This window comes from Carex rostrata, chromosome 15 (assembly GCF_964058835.1).
Source record: "Carex rostrata chromosome 15, lpCarRost1.2, whole genome shotgun sequence".
NCBI lineage: Eukaryota > Viridiplantae > Streptophyta > Magnoliopsida > Poales > Cyperaceae > Carex > Carex rostrata.
Window position 1 is genome coordinate 7,741,609 of NC_135932.1, and position 21,027 is coordinate 7,762,635.

Sequence of the window (21,027 nt, forward strand, 5' to 3'; positions counted from 1 at the left end):
TTTCAGGCATGATTTATTCCGGATGTAAAAAAAAATTAAACTATTTCTTGGTGTGTTATTGGAAAAAAAAATACTTTGGATCTGAATTATTGATCCCGGTTTAAAAGTCACTTCTAGTAAATAAAAAAATTATCATGGTCCTTCTAGTATATTCAAATTCTAAGGTACTCCATCTGTTTTGAAAAAATAATGATTTGCTATCATTACGAAATATCAAATCAATTTTTTTTTTCTAAAAATAGATGGAGTATCTTACAATTTAAATGTACTAGAAGAACCACGATAATTATTTAAATGTACTAGAAGGATCACGATAATTTCTTTGAATGACAAAGATCAATTTCAAGTTAGAAATTTGTCAAATCATTATCAAACTTCCTCATTTCAAATCAACACTCCAATTAATAATTCAAGAGCATAAATTGATTTCAAGTTAGAGATTTACTAAGACAATAAGCATTTATTGAACTTTATTTAATCACCAAATCAACTTCTGAATCAATCAATGTAAAATCAACATCCAGAGAAGTGCTAACACTTACCAAATCATTATCAAACTTCATCATTTCATATCAACAATTCAATTAGTAATTTAAGATCATAAATCGATTTCAAGTCAGAAATTTACCAAGGCAACAAGCCTTTATTGAACTTTATTTAATCACCAAATCAACTCTTAAATCAATTGATGTAAAATCAACATCCGGAGAAGTGCTAGTACTTACCTGATTGTGCTAAAATCTATGATATAAGTTGAATATGATCAGTACATGAAGTCGGTACTTTGTATGCATGAGAGATTGCCTGTTTGTAGATAATTCAAGATTCTGAAAGACTGTGAGGCTTCGCGTATAATTTGAATTTGCACAAATCATTCTTGCACACCGCAACTAAACACTGAGGTTCGCTTTTGAAAACCTTATACTCAAAATTATTCTTGAAATGGAACTCATTGATTGCTATCTTTAGAGCTGCTTTTGACTCAAACACTTCGCCTACTGCTAATGGGTTATCGAATATTCTCTCCGTGCCAAAAAAACTGACATTTGCTACCTGGAAAGTTGATGAGTCGTTGAAACTATCAATCGGGTGTCTCAATTATGTATGACCAATGATTGGGTACTATGATTGGCGGGACTGTGACTGTCTGGTCAGTCGAACATCATCGTCAGAACCATATGACTCATCTAAGAGCATATCACCCTCGCTCTTCAAACTGTCATCATCAATTGCATCCATCGGTATATGCAAATAATCAGTGACTGGTATCAATTTATGGACCTGAACAATTTTGGGTCAGGTTATGGGTTCAGGGATTTGGCTACTACTGGGTCGGGTTCGATTTTCAAGGATCTTACTGGGTACACGAGCCTGACTGTTCAGATCCAATTGGGAATTAAAACTGACATGATTCGGTTCCAAATCTACATATAACTCAAGAACCGGTAACCCTTGTTGGAAGGAAGCCACAATTTCTAAAATTATTTGGAACAATACCTAGTTTGTTATCAGTACCAATTGGTAGTCCCGTTGGCCATCTTGAGACATAAAACCAAGTTTGAATTTCTAGATTTACTTGACTCACAGTATACCCAACTTGAAAATAAATATCATTATGGAGATAGTCAAAGGTTATAGGGCGGATACTGTAAAAGACACCGTCATCGTTGTATTGGACTTTCTCACTAACAAACAATTTTACACAGATCATTTTTAATTTTGATTAATCTGGATAACAAACTACAATGTTAAAAAATAATAATCCTATAAACATTTCAACTATAAATTATTGAAAAAGTAAATAATTTACAATTAAATAAAAAAATTGCAAAAATTCAAAATGCACAGATCCAGAAAATAATTTTCTGAAAAGAGAATATCTAAATTCAGAAAATAATTCTCTGAAAAATAAATGTAAATTCAGAGAATTATTATTCAGATTCGACAGATTCGAAAAAAATCCGAAAATAATACAGATTTTCAAATTTTATAAATATTTTTGAATATTAATAAAAATTTCGGTGGAGTGCGACTCAATTCATAAATTTTGGGGTTCTCTGAGGTAAGAGCACTAAACCCTAGAACCCAAAAACCCTCCGTCAATGGCTGATGAACCAAGCTACCAAACCCAAGAAACCAGCGAGAAAAGGCACAAGAGGAAGAAGAATTCTAAGCGCAAACTTGATGTCTCCATCGACTTCGTCGACGTCGCCCCCGACCAGAGCGCTCCAGTCGTTGGCTACTTCTCCACCGGCTTCAACCCTTTAGCCTCGGACGATAACGGCGTCAAGGTGTTCCGTCACAAACGCTATGCAAGTCGGATGGAGCTGGTCGTCAGTCCGAGCGGATCGAACCTCGAGTTCGTTGGAAAGAGCTACGCCGGCGAGGCGGCGGCGCCTCAGATCTGCACCTACGCGCTTGGAGTGCTTGATAAGGAGTCTCAGACGCTCAAAATTGTTCCTATCGCCGCAAATAAGGTTTGTTTTTGGTGCACTTATTTTCTGGGTAGATTGGAAATGCAAAAGGTTCATATTCGAGGAATTACAAGGTTAGGATTTTAAGGTATTTTATTTGATTGATGATTATGGGTGAACAGTTTGTTAAATTATAACTTTTAACATGAACTTGGAAAGAATGTGTATTTACAGTACTTGTTTGTGTGAATATTAGGTTTTGAGGTTGGAGCCTCATTTGGAGGACAAAGAATCGCATGTTGAGCAGTCGGAGGTTACAGAGGCTTCGGCAACTGGAAAAGTTGAAAGAAAAATGGCAGATCTCACCAACATGTTTGGAGCTCAAAAAGATAAAGTTCAGGTGTGTTTCAATTTTTTTATCATCGACCCTTTTTCATGCATTCTGACATAATTTGCCTGGTTTTCCCGGTCTCAAGTAAGAAATTTGGAATTGTCCTTGGTTTGATGTTAGAGTTGTTTGTATTTTGATGTGGGTTCTAGGAATTCAGTACCTGACCCGTATGTTCATATAACTTAATTGATTTTTATGGAATGGTCAACTAACTGTTTGTCACAAAATAGGGACAGTACATGCATGCATGCTTTCTTTCTTATTACTGCACCTGACTGTTACGTACATGGCATGATCAAGTAGTGTGCCTGAATGGAACATGCCGGTATCAGGTAATGACATGTGCATATGATCAGATACACTGCTTGACCAGTACACATGGTGATAGAAAACTAGTGGCATTAGACCCAACTGGTACTGCATCAAGTTCTAGGATTGGCGTCTGTATATTCTAGCAATTTACAAATCATTTGACAATAACAGCAAAAAAGAATGCAAAATCTGTATGAGCAAATAAACAACGACACGCCAGATGCAGAGCACATTGGTGTGACACAAGACTATGGGTCAGAGGCAGAGATAGAGGCTGGGGGGAGCTCGAACTTTCAAATCATTCCGCCACATGATCCAACAGCTGATGCACCACAGCGTGCATATCCCCTTGATCAAATTATCCCCTGGGGCGAGCGCCCATACTTGATGAACATACTTGATGATATCGATAATAAGAGAAAATACCCCAGTTTTGTTGCCAACCGTATGCACCAGCTGGAGTCTCAGGTAAAATTTATGGTTTTGTGCTACCATTTTATATTATTTTCTTTCTTTAGTTTATTTTGTGTGTTTGTACAATGGGAAGTATATGCCCCTCCTGTCATCGGTCTAGTGCACTTTATACTTTTTTTTCTAATAAAGTGCACCTTTTGATTGATACAATTCTGTAGCTCTTTTTTTTTAATTAGCTTCTAACTTCACATAACTTTGCGGTGTTCACATATCAGCCTTGCAAATTTTGACCTCTTTTTGTTTTTTACTAATGAAATATTTGAACTTTTTCAGAGTGATGAGAAAAAGGAGGAGTTTGCGTGCATCCTTTCCTACATTAGTCATTTGATCACTTTTTGGGAGATGTATCGCCCCACCAAGTCAAAACATGAACGTAATAAGACTGGTGAACACCGGACAGTGATACCCCAAATAGTGTACCAAAAGCTAATGGTTTTGTTTATGGACTCCGAGTCTAATGTGCTCTCAACTGAGAAGCATGAGCTGCTCATTGGGTACATCTTGGTGCTCACGCTCTTCGCAGACAACTTCAAATCTGAGACAACCGATATTGCAAAGGATTTGAAGATGACCTGGCAGAAACTCAAGCTGTACTATCTTCAGCTCGGGTGCAAGGCCAAGGAGACTTTTGTGAAACTTCCTGTACCTCTACAGTTTCCTGATATGAAGAGGAGAAAGAAGCAGTCGAGGCAGTGATTTGTTGCATGGCAGGCTTTAGTGGATGTTTTTTTTGTGGTTGTATGGGAATTAACCTATGTTTTACACATAAATCTTGTTTTGTGATTTTACCTTTTGTATTGGATGATAATGTGATGATGTTATTAATTTTCTTTTTCTTTTTTTATTTGGGAGAGCTGTGCAGGATCTGTCATGCAACTAGTTTCAAATTTTGATCAATTAAATTTGTAACATCTTAAAGAGCGTTCAAATCCCTCAGTGTTTCACATTTTTTGTCTGTTTTTAAAGTCCAAATTATCAATATGACTCATTCAACATGATCTCAATATTAAAATGTGCCTTTTTATTTTATTTTTAAATTTTTTTATTATTTTTTAGATAGTTACAAAATAACTGTTTTATTATTGAGTTTGACTAATATAACATCAGTGTCATTTTAGTTCATATAACACTAACTCTAAAACTTATCAAATCAACTTCGTATGACTAATTCATATTGTTCAAATCGATTTACATTATTAGTGATGCGTTTATATATAATTTTTTTTTATATATTTTTGAGTTATTTAAGTATCAAATCAAGCGGTAAAAATATTGAAAAATAAATGTATTAAAATTAACTTAAAAACTCACATATTTGACTGCTTGACTTAATACTAAATAAATTCAAAAAGTTATAAATTTTGCATGTAAATGCACAACTAATGAAGTAGATCGGTTTGAACGGTTTGAATTTATCATTTGAAGTTGATTTGATAAGTTTTAGAGTTGGTGTTATATAGGTTGAAATGACACTGATGTTATACTAACCAAACTCATTATGAGTTATTAGTCATTACCTTAAAAAATAGTAAAAAAATATAAAATTTGGTCTCCAAGCACGTTTTTAAAAAATGGAAAACGTACTGAGCAATTTAAATTTTGAAAACACAAGGAAGCTTGCATCTTTCTTCATGCGGCAAGATGGTACAGGCCTCGGTATTTGGATTCAAATTTGCTCATTTTCTTAAGAACTAAAGCTGTTGTGCTGTACTACATAGCACACAATTAAGGAAAAAACTAAAGCTGTTGTGCTGTACTATATAGCAGACTTTAGAAGAAAGCTAGCAAATGAAAGAATGAAAAAAATCTAAGATCAGGAAAAGTGTCAATCAATCAGCTAAGAGCCCCAAATAGGTTCAATGTGATACTCTGGTTAAAATGTGGGAATGGGCCTGACTGGGAGTAACTATTTACTCAATCTCCAGCTTAGGTGACTTTCACCAGTGAAGAAAGGAATTTTATTTCAAGACTACAACTACATCGAAAGAAAGATCAAATCATAGTTTAACATTCAGTTTTAACATCCAACATCCCCAAATAAAACAAATCTCAAGGCAACTAAACTCATGACCACTAGTCCCATTACCAAGCAACAAACCCATATGATTAATAGTATACATTTCCATCATCTGACTAAGTCCTAATGATACCAAATTTCTCATGCTTTATCGGTCAGATTTGCATCTCCCGTCCCGCCCCCCTCATTCTCCGTACCTGAACTCCTCTCCCTTTCTGGCTCCGAGCTGGCACCTGGTGTCCCATCAGGCTTACCAGACTGTTGTGTGGGGTCCATATGCATGGGGTGATGATGCATGCCATTCATTGCCATGCTAGGCCGCATTGACATCTGACCAGGGAAAGACATCATCTGGTGTGGTGGCGTTTGTTGTAAGTGTTGCGCTTCTTGGTGCATAGACAACTGTGGCCGAGATGGGAAAAGATGTGCTTGGCTTTGCTGTTGCATGTAATGTGCAGCTGCTGCTGCAGCGACCTGTGGTGACATACCAGGTGGAAGTCCACCAGGTGTCATGGTCCCAGGTGGTGTCATCTGGTAAAATATGTGTTAAACTGTAAGTGTCAAGTACTTCTATACCATAAATTTAATTCCCTATCAATAATATGACCTGAGATGAACAGCAATGAGTACCAGTAAACAATTAAAACAGAAACATATTCGGCACTGGTAAGCAATGATCTAGGATGGTCTACCTAAGGTAATGCAATGGTACCAGGACTGACAAGTACAAAGCCATTAATTGCACCAATTTAGAACGAACAGCGCATCTATTTTTTATTGAAGCCCTAACTCAGGCATAGGTAACACCACAAACTAGAGTGAGGTAACAAAAATCTTTTATGAACAACAATGGGTCTAGGTCCGATGCATCTAACTATATTGAATCACACTGGTACAATATCAAACCTGAGGCCGAACAGCAGGTGCTTGTGGCTGAGCATCTGCTATAGCAGCTAGGTACAAAAGATTCTTTTGGAGTTGGGCTTGATACCTATAACAAAATTCAAAATCATTTCAATACAAAATTATGTATCATATGATTTACAAAAAGTATGAGTGCATAGCTGAGGTTTCATTTGTCAACCAACATTCTTGCTTGTGAATCAGGAACTGATATTTCAGTAATATTTGCAACAAAGGAGAAAAACAACCAAATTTTTTGCAAAAGCATGTGCATGCAAGATATAAGTAAGGAGTACCTAATAATTTCTACAACAGGCACCCTAAAATTTCAAAAATTGGAAAGAGGAACCAGAAAAATAGCTTACTGTGCACATTCTGATAGCTTTCCCAGATTTTGATTCTCCAAAATCGCCAAAATAAGTTGCTTATTTTCATCCAAATACTGAATAAAGGAAATGCAAAACAGTATTAGTCTTGGAAAAAACAAAGATTTAATATACATAAAAAATAAACAGGTTTCATTTTTCACCTGAATATAATAGTAGTAATAGTACTTGGTTCCTTTACTGTACCTAACCCCAAATACTAATAATTATCTCAAATTGAATCAACCATGTGGCCATTAATCTGCTTAGATCATTAAACAAAACAAAACTCTCTTTTTTCAAAATCGCAAGAACAGGTATAATAAACCCTAAGAATACATTACAAAAACAATAGAAAGGCGAAACCTTTTGAATCTGCTCGGTGGTGATATTCGCCGGAGCTACCACCGGCATCGACGACCCCATCTGCATAGCTTGCTGCATCTTTCTCCTCTCTGTTTCTCTCCGTCTCCGTTCTCTCTCTCTCTCTCTCTCTCTGACAAAAACAAAAAGAGAAAAGCGAACCAAAAAAAAAATTAAATTTTGGGTTTTGGGTTTTGGACAAGTAAGAAAGGGGAACCGAGGACTAGAAAATCTCAGATCGTATGTGGCGTCTAACTATATTGTGAAAACCGTGTAACCAACTGACCATCACGAGCGATTAAATGTTTTGGGACATGTCAACTGGGTCCCAATATGTCAGTATAATAATACAGTGAATCCTCACAGAGAATCCTATTGGCGAAAAGGGAAGGCTGATTAATGGTTTGGTTGGTGGGGCCCGCCTGGTTTAGACTTTGCTTGTGGGTGAATTGTTTTGGGATTCGGAATGGCCCGGAAGAGAAGGCTACAGCATGATAGTTTTGCAGTCTGATTTCTGTAGCTATCTGTCTGTGGTGATTTGTGCGGCGAGTTCTTGTCAAAGCTTTGATTTAAATTTAAAGTGCCAATAAAAATTGCTTTTATATAGAAAATACCAAGAAGAGAGGATTCAAGTGTTTAAATTTTTTATATTATTATTATTATATCTTTATTTGTAAAAATTTAATAATTTAAATTTAAATTTAAATGTCAAAATAAAAGAGAAGATTTCTAGTGTACCCATACACACTTTCAAAATAGCCAATTATCTCATAAAAACACTATAATATCTAATTTCCCCCTTAAGAAACATAATATTTTTTCTTTTACCCCTATCATTTATTTTACTTTTATTTAGTTAATTTTAAAATAAAATTGACAAATATATCCTCCTCTCTCTTCTCTCCTTGTCATAAAATATTTGAATATGACAAATATATAAATATCACTTTTCCTCTAGGTTGCTTGCACACATTCTCGTATTTATATTTTGGATGCCTTTTATACCATATTTCTTGTTATTAATTTTTTTTAGGCATGCAATATTGAAGATACAGAGCCTAATTTCAAACCAACAACAAATATTAAATGAATTATAAAAAATGGCACACAAGAACCGTCAAACAACCACAAACCCAATCTTTACTCCAGACTCCAGTAAAGAGAACATGTTGAAGAATAGAATTAAGTAGAAGGGTAGTTTTGTAAAATAAAGAAAAAAGGGATAAACTTATAATTTAGGATAAATAAAATGTTACCGTTTGAACTAACGGTAAAATAAACTCAAGTAGCATAAATACTGCCTCAAGGCAGATTGTAAGACACAACAAAAGGAAATAGAAACAAATTTCAAATCTCATAACTCTCTACAAAAATTAACATAACAAGTGTCCATATTATAGCTCAATCTGTAAGGAATCATGCATAAGCAGCTATTATTACAGAGATAACTTATGATTAAAAAGAAAGTAAGAATAACACCTTAGATAGGCACCTTGAAAAAGGGATCCAATCATCATCAATATGGAACTAAGAGAACTCGACATTAACTTTTGATGCTGTGTAAAGAGCAATTTCTTTATGCACGAGAATTTAAGCGAAAAAGAAAAGATAAACCATGACATCAATCTAAATATACACGAGAATTTCTTTATGAACTTAGAGATAGATACTGAATAGGTATTCTTATGTCTGTAATGCATTTGTTCAAATCCGGTAGAATGTCAAGCACTGCAATACAAATAAAAATAGAAAACATTTGTCATATTGGAATATTTTATGACAGAGGTATAGTGAAGGAGGAGAGAGAAAAGAGAAGGGTATAATGATTAATTTTGGTTTTAAGATAATTAAATGAAAGGTCAAATAAATGAAAGGGGATAAAAGAAATAATGTAAGTTTGTACGGGGATGTTGAATATTATGGTGTTTTCATGGATAAATTGGCTATTTTGAAAGTTTATATGGGTACATTGAAAATTTTCTCAAAATTAAACTATTAGTTGCGATCTAGATTTTTTTTTCTATGTATATGTCAAAAATTACAATATATGTAACTTTTTTTTTTATTAGCATCAAAAGCTTTTCAAAAATATACTAATATGAATAATTTCTGAATGCAATTTTACAACTCACTGATTTATATAAAAGTAAATTCAAAAAGCGATAATGATAATATTTTTATATGCATTATATATATAGAGAGAGAGGGGAATATGTTAGCATGCTACACGTAGCATAGAGGGCCTCCGTGCAACGGTTCAATATTTGACTTTTCAAAATCCTAACGGTCGATCCGAACTGTTCATCTTGTTCTCCATATTAATATGTGTTTGGAGACCAAATTTTATATTTTTTGGAATTTGTTTACTATTGTTTTAGATTTATTGAAAATCGCTGTTTTCAGCAAATCTGGACCATAAAACAACAGCGATTTTCAATAAATCTAAAAAAATAGTAAACAAATTCCAAAAAATGTAAAATTTGGTCTCCAAACACATATTAATATGGAGAACAAGATGAACGGTTCGGATCGACCATTAGGATTTTGAAAAGTCAAATATTGAGCCGTTGCATGAAGGCCCTCTATGCTACGCGTAGCATGCTAGCAGGTTCCTATATATATATATATATATATATATAACATCTAACGATTTTATGTTAAATAAATATATTTGAATTCTATCCAAACAACAAACTATCCGTTCGAAACGTTAATATAACGTTAGCAAAGGGCAGAGGGATTGGTTTTTTTAAATAAATTGGGTTCTTGATTTAAAAAAAAATCATAAAACGATTTTAGGCATTTTGATAGCCTTTTCTTTTTTTTAAAATAAAGTTCACAATGAACGCACCATTGCACCCCTCACAATTATCTGGAATTTGTATCCTCTCATGTACCGACTGCAATCAGAGCAGAGAGAGTAAGGAGTAATAGAGGTCAATTGATCCTTATTTTTTTTTTTTATATTTATACACGGTTTAGTATGTAATTTAGAGAAAAGTGTTGTGAAAACCGTAAAATTGATTTTCATTTGCAGTATTAAAATTTTATTTAATTGATTCCCATTCACGACTGAGTCCATAGTCATAATTCCGCCTCTGTCTGCAAGGCTACAACCTCAACTTAATCCTAGCCGAGCTAAAAAAGTTGGTGCCTATTTAGGTATAGTTGGTCTACTTAAAAATTCGTGTAAGGGTTATAAAAAAACCAAAAATTTTATTTATACCCTTTAAAAAAAGGATAAACCAAAACACCCCACATTATGGGGAATTTCACATTTACTTGGGCCGCTAAGCCAATATGCAGTCCATTTATGGGAGGTCGCAGATTTACTTAGAGGTCTCTCGAAACTTAAATATATTTTGGTTTTTGTGGAATTCTCTATATTGTGAAGTGTTTTTTTTTTTTTGTTATTGAGGTATAAATAAAAGAGTAGATCTAGGGTGTTCTTCAGCTCACCAAGGTGTTTGGTAAGCTTAACTCCAAAATATGTTATATCGGTTTCAAACGACAAATCCAAGCTGTTGAAATCAATCCATCTACTTCACAAATGATGAATTTACATGCAATGATTTTAAGTTTTCAAATTATTTTTGTATAAAGTCAAGCGGTCAAAATTAGAAGGTTTATAAATTAATTTTAGTACATTCATTTTTTAAACATTTTTTGACCAATTGACTTTATACAAAATTAATTCAAAATTATAAAAACTTTACATGTAAATTCATCACCTGTAAAGTAAATTGGTTTTAACGGTTTGAATTTATTGTTTAAAACCGATCTAATAGATTTTGAAGTTAAGTTCACCAAATACTTTTGTGAACTTAAGAACACCCTAATTCTACTCTAAATAAAAAAATTCAGTTAAAAAAAGGGTACGGTTTTCTCTATTGCAACTGAGGTAACCATTACAGTCGTTTAAACATATCTTTGATCAAGTGACTCCGTACAGCTTTGATCAAGTAAACTCTTATTTATTTATTTTTTTTTTCATTTTCATTTGAGGCAATTTGTGTAAAGAACCCACCCCACTTTTCAATGCTCCGACCCGCATTTGATGTTTATTTTCTCTTGAAGCAAGATACAAAACAAAAAGAGGAGGTTCCAATGTCTATTTTTTTTTTATCTACATCATATCTCTACTTTAAAGTTTGTAATAATAAAAATTCTAAATTTTATATATTAAAATAAAACTATTAGATATGATAATATTATTTTTTATATGAATATAAAAAATTATTACCTTTAGATTTAGGTTTTAAATGAATTAATAAGATAAAAATTCACCGTTTAGAATTTATTCAAATCAGTGTATTTTTATAAGTTCTTGATACTAATCAAATAAAATTGAAAAGTCGTGATTTTTCATGTATGCATAAAAAAAATAATAGATCATATCTATAATTTTATTTTGACTTAAAATTTTTAATTTTAAATTATTATAATCTTAAAAATAAAAGCATAATGAAGACACAAAAAATATTGACATTTAAACCCTCTTCAAATATATATTTATAGGAGAATAGAAGAACCAGTGATTTTTTTTATTTTTTTATTTTTAGGGTCAAATTCTACCATTCTCATCTAAGCAATTAAGAATAAAGTAAAGAAGTATAGAGAAGAAATTCTACCATTTTCTGGTCTCAAATCTGCTGCAATTTTTCTCTCTCTAGAATAGCAGGATCCTGCTAAGATTTTTTTTGAAATAAATGAATTATGCCACCGATTTCCATTGCAAGAAACTATTACAAAGTTTACTGGTACCACTTGTACCAAGTACAAAGCAAACAAAGTATACTGATATGAAACAAAATACCAAAGCAACAGAACAGAAAGGAAACAATACTAGAACCCTATTACATCCATCATTAATACATCCTGCTACCATATAGAAATATCAAAAACAGCCCCTAAAAAGATCTCATATCACCAATATACCAAAATATGCAAAAGAGACCCTGTAAACTAAGAAATCTCATAGCAGCTGATTTCTATCCAATAACAACACAATGCACTACAAGCATGAAGCAACCGACCTATAACCTTAAAATATAGCATATCCAGAGTGCTATTAATTCCAACTATATTTATTTTGAATCAACAGGTATATAGCTCTCCCAATTCTCATCAGGTCAATACCCAAGCAAGACAGGGGACAACTGCATCAATGGCTCTAGAGAACTGGCATCAAATTTTCTTGCAAAAAGGAAGCACACTGAGCTATTGCCCCCATTGTACTTGCAATGCTCTTCTGTTCTGATCCCCTCAATGAACTGTGCTGACACATCCCGCTGCCTGAATACAGCCGGGTGCGAACCGCCCCGGGACCAATTAGCCCATGTCAGGCTACGGTTCGAGTTCTTCGAAGGTTGCAGTTTTGTTATCAGAGTTGGAATGTAGTGCTCGTCCATGTAACATGGTGGCCGGCAATACTCGACAAATAATGTGTAATACCTGGTTTTGTTATTAGATAAAACAATTTATCAGAGTGGCAGCTATGTTTTGTAATTAATTTGCATCCTAATCTTGCCAAGTACCAACCCAATGCAGAGTTGGTACAATGTTCTTTTCCTTTTTCCAGGCTTTCTATTTTATTTTCGTATCATTAGATATAAAATAGGAAGCAAGAGCTTACTGTATAATTTTTCAAGGGAAAAAACATTGCATGTTTATAGTTATCATTTAAGCATTTTAAAAGGTACAATTTGCATTGCATTGTTTTTCCTATGACTATTTTACTTAAAAAATTTGCCATGTAAATTTATATTACCTGCAATCTGTGACAATTGCATTGGCTAGCTGACGATGCACTTCAAACCACTGTGATCCCTTGCGCCAGTCGGAAAGAGAGATGGTAGGGAACATCTTATGGTTGTAGCGACCCCGACCCGGTTTCCTTGGGTCGTCAAAGGAGCCAACGAAGCTGAGGTGGGATTGCATGATGTAGTCATAGATTGTGGAGAAGTTAAAGAGAGGGATGCATGATTCAGACAAGAGGACAAATCTTTGATTCAATGGGTCAAGTAGTGCATGGGCAAGTAACCGCCTCTCGGCATCAACCATGCTTGGTTTTCCCCATTCAACCGGCTAATTTAGAAGCATTATACAATATAAATATTAATTCGTCATAATTTATCTTTAATTGCAATAGAGATCAAAAGTAAATTATTTTGTGCTGTTTTTAAAACTTGGGCTAGAACTTAATTCAAACTTTGAAGTCTGGAATTCAACATTTTCAGATTTGTTTAGCATGTAATGTATAAGTTTATTTTGTTTTTGGATTTGGCTAAAATCCTGATTTCTCTTTTGTCAGTACATTATAGATTAATTAAACCTTTTATTATCACACTATTTCGATGTATTGACTCGATCTTTTAGTTTGAGATTGCGTAATTAGCTCTTGAGTTCCAAAGATCTTGAGAAAGCCATTCACCATCATATTATGATCAAAATAACTCAAAAATTCACAAAAGAGTTCTCAAACTAACATGATTATTTTTTCTTTTCTTTTTTATCCATTTATAGCTAGCTTAAGATCACTAGAGTCTGTCAAAAACTTGTAATTAATGCCAGTGAATACTCACAAAATGTTTTCTTCATGGATAATTAACAATTACTAACTTACACTATCAAGTATCTAAAATATGAACTCTATGTTACTTCTGAAATTAATCCATTATTAAGTACCTTGCTTGGTATAATGCGGCCATGAAACACCGAGCTTTCCTGTGGCTCCTCGTGTAATCCTGATGACACATGAACATAAATGGAAAATTTCTTATTATACCCTTTGAAGAACCTCTCCCACAGTGGCATCAATGGCATCATCCCCTTTGTCATAAACATGAACGCAACCTTGTTATCGCAATTCACCATCCCTTTCTTTCTACAGTAATCTGATGCTGCCACTGTTATTGAAGCCACCTTCTCAAAAAGCGCTTTATCGCTATCTTTATCGGTGCAATCCTCATTACAATTGTAAGATGTTATGGCATTTGGGAATTGGAGGACTTGATTGTAGAGAAGGTTGTTTGAGGTAACAATGGGCTTGAAGAGATGACCAGTGAGATGAGAACAAATTATAATGAGCCAGAGAAAGAGAGTAAAAATGAAAGGGATAAATACATGTGAGGCACTGAAAGATTTTGATGGATCTCTAGTCATTCTTTGTTTTGAAACTTTTGTATGCAATGAAATTGAAAGAAGAAATAAAGAGCTATAATGTAGGCAAGATTTGGATGAGAGGTGAAAAAAATTAAGGGAACTTTAGTTGCCTTTAGCATGAAATTTGGGAAAAACGGTTTACTAATAAATTTGAAGATGCATGGTTTTTCATGTGGAGAGTTTTACTGTATTTGATGCAGGGGTGGACCCAGCATGTAACAGGTGGAGCAACCGCACTGTCTGGATTTTGAGTTTTAGTGGTGATCTATCGATACTGATCGACTCTCTCGGAAAATATTTTTGCCCCTTCTGAATGTTTGGTTTGTAATTTGAGTTAAATCTAGTGTTAAAATCAAAATAAATTTCTTTAATTATGATTGGTAATTAGAATTATAAGTTAAAGTATTATAAATTACAAGTCATAATATTGGAAAATATAGGTCAAAGCATTTTTTTTTATCGAGTATCCAATTAGTTATTTAAATCCGATTCAATATTTTTTTGACCCCCCCAGACGAAAATCCTGGATTCGCCCCTGATTTGATGGCGTAAAAATTGACACATTAAAAGCTTGCAAGTTAATTGAGAATTTAGCCAGATTATTGGGATTAAAATGGTACCCTTTTCTTTTTCTTTATTTATCTTTACTGAGTCTAAGCAAAGATTGTTAAAAGCCCATTCAAATGAGATAACCGGTTCATAACTTCTTACATGCAATCCTTTTCATAAATAGTCTAAATAGTCTCAGCAGGTATTATAAAATCAATACCAGACACAAAACAAAATTCACCAAAAGGTAATACAAGTACTTTGGAAGTTTCCAATGAATTTTCAAGTAAATTATAGGGATCACCCACAAAATCTTTAATTTCTTATAACAGCTTAAATTATTTGTATCAATTAAATCTTTTCATTATTTATTAGCAGACAATATACCCCAAGCTTTAGTTTGGGCTGATGTGATAGTTTGTTGGGCCTTTTCTTGTAAGGGGCTTGTACTTGTATCAGCCCAACATGTACAATTGATCTATAATTGGTACTATGATCAAAGGAATTTTATCAAGAGAACCTTTTTTGTTTTGGAGATTAGATTTCAGACCTCTGATTAATTTAACTGCACTGCACTGCAGAAAAATAATAATACTATTCTGCTTATATTATGGCATAATAAGAAAAATTTAGGTTCAAAATCTAGCTAGTAGCCAAGGTTGACAGAGCTATGTGCCCTGTAAACTGTATAACAGTTGTTATATAAAATCATTTATCTGATGTTAGTCATGTTACCATTCAGGTTTCTTAAGGTTTCAATTGACTGCAACCCTTAATTAAATATCAAACCAACCAATCCAAAGTTTTAATAATGAACACAATACAATGCAAGCCTTGTTCTAAATAATCGATAAAATCGGAAGTTTATTGATGCAAAGTTTACAAATTACAATAAAAAATCTTAATTTTATTGAGTGGCACAATAACAGTGTGCACTCATAGCCAAACCAAACATCCAATGAAGATAACGATATTAACAGCACTGTTTTTGCTGTATGCAGCACACAAGTACATATCTATTTTGATCTTGTTGGGCAAAAACTGCTCTGTCAATATCTATCCAAGCGACTACTAAAACTTATTGTATAGCTAACAAACACAAGCAATATATAGTTTTTATGCGTTGGCTTTTTCATTCCTTCTCTTCTTTTCATCCGAAAGTTTCTTTGCGAACCTTGCGAGGGCATCTTCATTTGTTCCCTCAGGACCACAAGGGTCGTATGTTCCAGTTTCGAGATTTATCCTTGTAACTTGTTGTTTCAGGAGACCCTTGCCAATATTAATCAAGTTTTTCATATTTGTCTCTGTTGTAACATCAACAGATGATAAGTCACCATCCAGAGAATCATCCTATTTTAAAATAAAGAAAATGTAATGAGCTTGTTAAAAATTGATTGGAGTGTTTTTAAATTTTTTTTGTAATGCAATCATTGAATAAATTCATAGCCAGGTGCTTTACTAAAAAGATCCTTTACACTGAAAATTTGTACCAGTTGAGTTTGGAAAATATAATTAAGAAGAAATTAGTTACCTGAATACGAAGATAATGTTTCTCCGACTGGAGTGCTTTAAAAAGCACGCTGGCATGGATGTCGACCATATCAGCACTGGCATGAGAAAAGATATCGATTAAAGGGGTAAAACCGCCGTGATAAAGCCACCTAAGAACACCCCATTTGGCGCACTCGAATGCGGTATATTTCTCTGCTTGTTTCGCCGATCCTGTCCCTATAGAGATAATCAGGAATCTCCCATAATCTATTGGCTTAATTGGGAAGAAATCTGAGTTCTCTAGAATTATCTCCTTTGTGATGGCTGTCATTGCCAACATTGTCTGTAAACAAAGATCAAAAGTTAGACCAAAAAAGTGCAAACAAGAAAAACCTAAAGTTGTATTTGTAGCTAGGAACACAAGACCCAACAAATCAGGCAATTTATTATTTTGACAGAGCAATTTATTATTCATGCGACACACCAGTCATATATGCAGTGTTGTTTTGATTCTATTGGTTGTGCACTGCATGAATTAAAAGTCGTTATGTCATAATCTTCACCCTACAAATCAATTATCAGTATCTCAAAAGCTTCCCTTTCTCAACAATTTCTTTTTTTTTTTGTAGTTTCAAACATGTTTGTGATTTATGGTATACATATTAAACTTTATTTTGGTTGCCATAACTCTGTCAAGTATCAACTGAGTTGTATTCATGAATACTTGCATTGAACCATGCATCTTTTTGAAAAAATTTGCTCCATTACATACTGGATTGTTTGCTGCGACACCGCCATCGACAAGATGAAACTCCCGCTTAGTTCCTTTGTCGTCCTTTGTTTCAAAGTAGTGTGCTGGAAAGTACGTTGGAGCGGCAGATGTGCTAATGCATATGTCCGATATGAGAGCATCCTTCAACTTGTCGCTCTTTGCCTATAAAGCAACAACAATTTTTTATTTTTTTTTACTTGGATTGTGCAAACACAAGCTGGATATCGATTTTGAAATTTTGAATTTTTGTTAGAATATACTTAATTAGCTTAGAAATTCAATATGTACCTCATACGATGAGAATATGGCTGGTTGGAGATACTTGACATCGAATGTCGGAATGACTATATTCGTTAGTGTTTGGCTGACTCTCGTTTCACCCGTCAGGCTCTTAATTTTTGAGTGAAGAAATTTTCCGTCATATTTCGGCCCCATTACCAATCCTGCCATTGTTGCTACTTGTGACAAAGGTCCAGCTCTGTATTAGACAGGAGATCAATCAAAATTTCCTTTAAATCTTTAATCTTCATTCATTTCAAGAATAGCATATATGACATATATAATTTATTACACATTCAGCAAAAAGAAGAAGAAGAATCATATATAACTAACAAGAAATATGGTGATCTCTCTATATTTTCTTTGAATTGCTAATACTTACTTCTTTGGAAATATCTTTGGTCCATTTTCCAAATAAAATTCATTTAATTGCTTTGCTGTGAAAACCGGCCGGTTATCCTTGCCAGGAGTCGTGAGCATTGCTGTGAGCAAGCCACCGGTGCTTGTTCCGGCGATTATATCGAAGTAATCTGCGAGCCGAGCATCTGGTCCATCGAGTTCCTAGAGATGAATGAATAATAATTCAACTTAAATTATGAAACAGAAATCAATGAAATTGCTTTTCTTCTTTCTGTTCTGACTATTTCAGGTTGTGTTTCTATTATAAACATGTCATATTGTATACACATTAGTAAGATTACATCAATAAACTTTAACCATATTTAGTCTAAATTAAACATGTAAGCTTGCAGGAAAAGAAATAATTAATTACAGTTTTACACGATTAATGCTTAATTTGATGAAAATTCCATGTCATCAATACTAGAATCTCTACCTATTAGAACTGAACGCCACTTTTGTTACTTCATACTCTTAGAAAAATATAATACTAGTCTATCTAGTTTGACTTTAAATAATTAAAGTGGTTGGCTAGCTAAGCAACTCATAATATTATTTTTTATGGACCAATCATATGGAAATATTCTTTTTTTTTTAATTTCTTTAATCTATGGGAAATATTCCTGACATTTTTATTTTTACCCAATTATTAAAATATTTTAATAAAAATAACCAGGGAAATATGCTGAATACTGGCTGGCTCTGAGTCAGCTTTGGAAATATCCTGAATACTGGCAGGCTCTGAGTCAGCTTTGGATTTGTTTAATATGGACACGCTCCATGAGGCTTTAATTAATTTGATTGCCAAGAAGAGGTACCCAAATAATGCACTCATGTCATATTGTATTAACTATAAATGTATAGTATTCTTTTTTTTTTTTTTCAGCACCAACTTTAATGGTATAATTTGAACCTATGTTTCTAGAAAGTTAGGTACTTAATATTTTGTAGGAGGAAATAAATATGTTGTGATCCGAAGTTAGGAAACAGTAATTCTTAAATTTTTCTTTTTTCGAATCTAACCATTCAACATTTTTGTGCACGAATCTCAAAATAGCTAAGTTTTCTGTGCATGTATCTCAAAACAATTCAACAATTGAATCTGAAAAAGCAGAGATTTCAAAATATTGTTCAAGGTGAAGGATCACAGCAGTTTCGAATCCTTTGTAGGAGCCAAAATATATAGATAATTCAGAAAGTATCTAAAAATATTTTATTCTAAAATATCTAGATATTTTGTACTTCATTAAACATTCTACATAAATTTTTTTTTTTGAAAGCTTGATAGCGGCTATCAAGATTATATTAATAAACGTGTTTACAACATCCAACACTAAGTATTACAACGAAAGCTATGTGACCCCTTCTATAGCACCCCCTCCGTTCACTTGATAAGTCCTTCTTACACTTGAGTTACCACAGTATCGGGTCCACAAACCCGCATCTTCTCTTGCCCGATTAGCTACTAGCCATGTTGGCAATTTAGAGCCTAGAAAAATTACTTCATTTCTTTGCCTCCATAATGACCATAGAATTACCATGAATGAATAATTAATAGGACCTTCATATCTATCTATAAACAGAGGTGTCATTTTTCATTTTTAGACCAAATTACCTCCAAGAAGGCACAAGTGAATGAGTATGTGTAGAGGCGGAGGGAGCGAGAAAGAATGGGGGTCGATTGATCCCCGTTTTTTTTTTCAAATTTTTTATATTTATATATGATTTTCTATATAATTTAGAGTAAAATGACATGATACTACAAAATTGACTCTCATTTTCTGCCGAAAAATTTATATGATTGACCCTTGTATGTATTTGACTCCCATAGTCTGAAAGTCTGACTCCGCTCTTGAATATATGAAGTGATCATTTCCATGTATGTAAAATTAAAGATGAATTATGTAGTTTGAGTGGGGTTATAATGTTGAGGATTATGTGAAGTGATTCTTTTTGTTATACTAATAGATTTCGTTGTGTCAAACTCAGCACTTTCTTTTTTTCAAAATATCATTTTTCTTTTCTATTTACGTTTGCTAAGGTAAGACTTTTTAATAACAATATTATTTGAGTTCAAATTTCAAAATCACACTGCTACTGCAGACAGTGCATTCAAAAGAGAGAAATAAACTCTTTAGTTGATCTCTGCTTTTATTACTATTATACATGTAGATGATCTCTATTTGAAATATTATATAGCTCAGAAAAGCCAATAACCTAGCTAGATGCTCAAGAGGTATGTTAACTGCACTATGAGCCAAATATGAAGAAAAATAAATGAAGCATGAATGTAGCTAATGAGAAAACTTGATGTATTAGGAAGAAAAGAATAATGTACTTGGAGTTTAGTTTCAAGGAAATTGAGTATAGTCGCCGGGATGAGTCCCCGAATACCGCCTCCATCTATACTGAGAATGGTGATGAGTTTGCCCATACACGGTGGTTGGATCACCCGGTCTGAGGCCACGGTCGAGCCATTAGCATCACCATTGGCAGCCATAAGTACTAATGTTAAGAGAGAGAGAGAGAAGGTGTTGTGAGAAGTCTAGCTGGAACTGAGTAAGAGAGATGAGAGAACTGAATGAGCTACGAATTACCCATCCCCAATCACTACTTAAATAAGAGCAGGGGTGGCGGATTGAGACTGGAAGAGATGAAGACTTAGAATTTTGTATTTTTTTCATTAAAATTAGTATTCATCTCCATGTGGCGTCCCTTGAAACTAGCTAGGGGTGATTATTGAACAAGCATGAGCGAGTTGGAGTACGCTCATGCTCAGTTCATTAAGTAAATGAGCGAATTTAAGCGAGTTAATAAATGAGCGAGTCGCGAGTTATGAGTAACAGAATTTAACAAATTGTCATAATTCAATAGAAATTTGGTCGCGAGTTATATCTTTAGTTTTAAAGTTTAAAACGTCGATGCGAACCGTTCAAGTTGATATCTATATTAAATTGTGCTTGGAGATCACATTTTATATTTTATTTGAAAATTTTTTACTATTTTTTTAGAATTTTTCAAAATCAGTGTTCTTCAGAAAATTCTGAACTATAGAAAACAGTAATAATGAAAAAAAATTCTTCTTACCCGTATCCGATAAACTAAAAAGAAAAAAATCTTATTCGTATCCATCT

At 33.6% G+C, this 21,027-nt stretch overlaps 4 protein-coding genes across 4 annotated transcripts; 1 reads left to right on the forward strand and 3 right to left on the reverse strand.

The window, feature by feature from the left end:
• Positions 1-2,063: 2,063 nt before the first annotated feature.
• LOC144566791 (DNA binding / DNA-directed RNA polymerase) lies at positions 2,064-4,520 on the forward strand. The gene is made up of 4 exons (XM_078316815.1): positions 2,064-2,477; positions 2,671-2,814; positions 3,289-3,585; positions 3,865-4,520. The coding sequence occupies exons 1-4, from the start codon at positions 2,103-2,105 to the stop codon at positions 4,285-4,287; spliced, it is 1,239 nt and encodes a 412-aa protein (XP_078172941.1). The 5' UTR covers positions 2,064-2,102; the 3' UTR covers positions 4,288-4,520.
• Positions 4,521-5,571: 1,051 nt separating this feature from the next.
• GIF3 (GRF1-interacting factor 3) lies at positions 5,572-7,412 on the reverse strand. The gene is made up of 4 exons (XM_078316298.1): positions 7,243-7,412; positions 6,877-6,953; positions 6,515-6,599; positions 5,572-6,139 (listed from the first exon to the last, which is right to left on the reverse strand). The coding sequence occupies exons 1-4, from the start codon at positions 7,318-7,320 to the stop codon at positions 5,750-5,752; spliced, it is 630 nt and encodes a 209-aa protein (XP_078172424.1). The 5' UTR covers positions 7,321-7,412; the 3' UTR covers positions 5,572-5,749.
• Positions 7,413-12,337: 4,925 nt separating this feature from the next.
• On the reverse strand, positions 12,338-14,430 carry LOC144566893 (glycosyltransferase BC10-like). Its single transcript, XM_078316932.1, has 3 exons — positions 13,927-14,430; positions 13,010-13,326; positions 12,338-12,693 (listed from the first exon to the last, which is right to left on the reverse strand). The coding sequence occupies exons 1-3, from the start codon at positions 14,401-14,403 to the stop codon at positions 12,372-12,374; spliced, it is 1,116 nt and encodes a 371-aa protein (XP_078173058.1). The 5' UTR covers positions 14,404-14,430; the 3' UTR covers positions 12,338-12,371.
• Positions 14,431-15,799: 1,369 nt separating this feature from the next.
• On the reverse strand, positions 15,800-20,598 carry LOC144566155 (patatin-like protein 2). The gene is made up of 6 exons (XM_078316064.1): positions 20,232-20,598; positions 17,877-18,055; positions 17,504-17,693; positions 17,216-17,377; positions 16,484-16,786; positions 15,800-16,302 (listed from the first exon to the last, which is right to left on the reverse strand). Exons 1-6 carry the CDS (start codon positions 20,391-20,393, stop codon positions 16,069-16,071), a joined length of 1,230 nt encoding a protein of 409 aa, XP_078172190.1. The 5' UTR covers positions 20,394-20,598; the 3' UTR covers positions 15,800-16,068.
• Between the last annotated feature and the right edge of the window lie 429 nt (positions 20,599-21,027).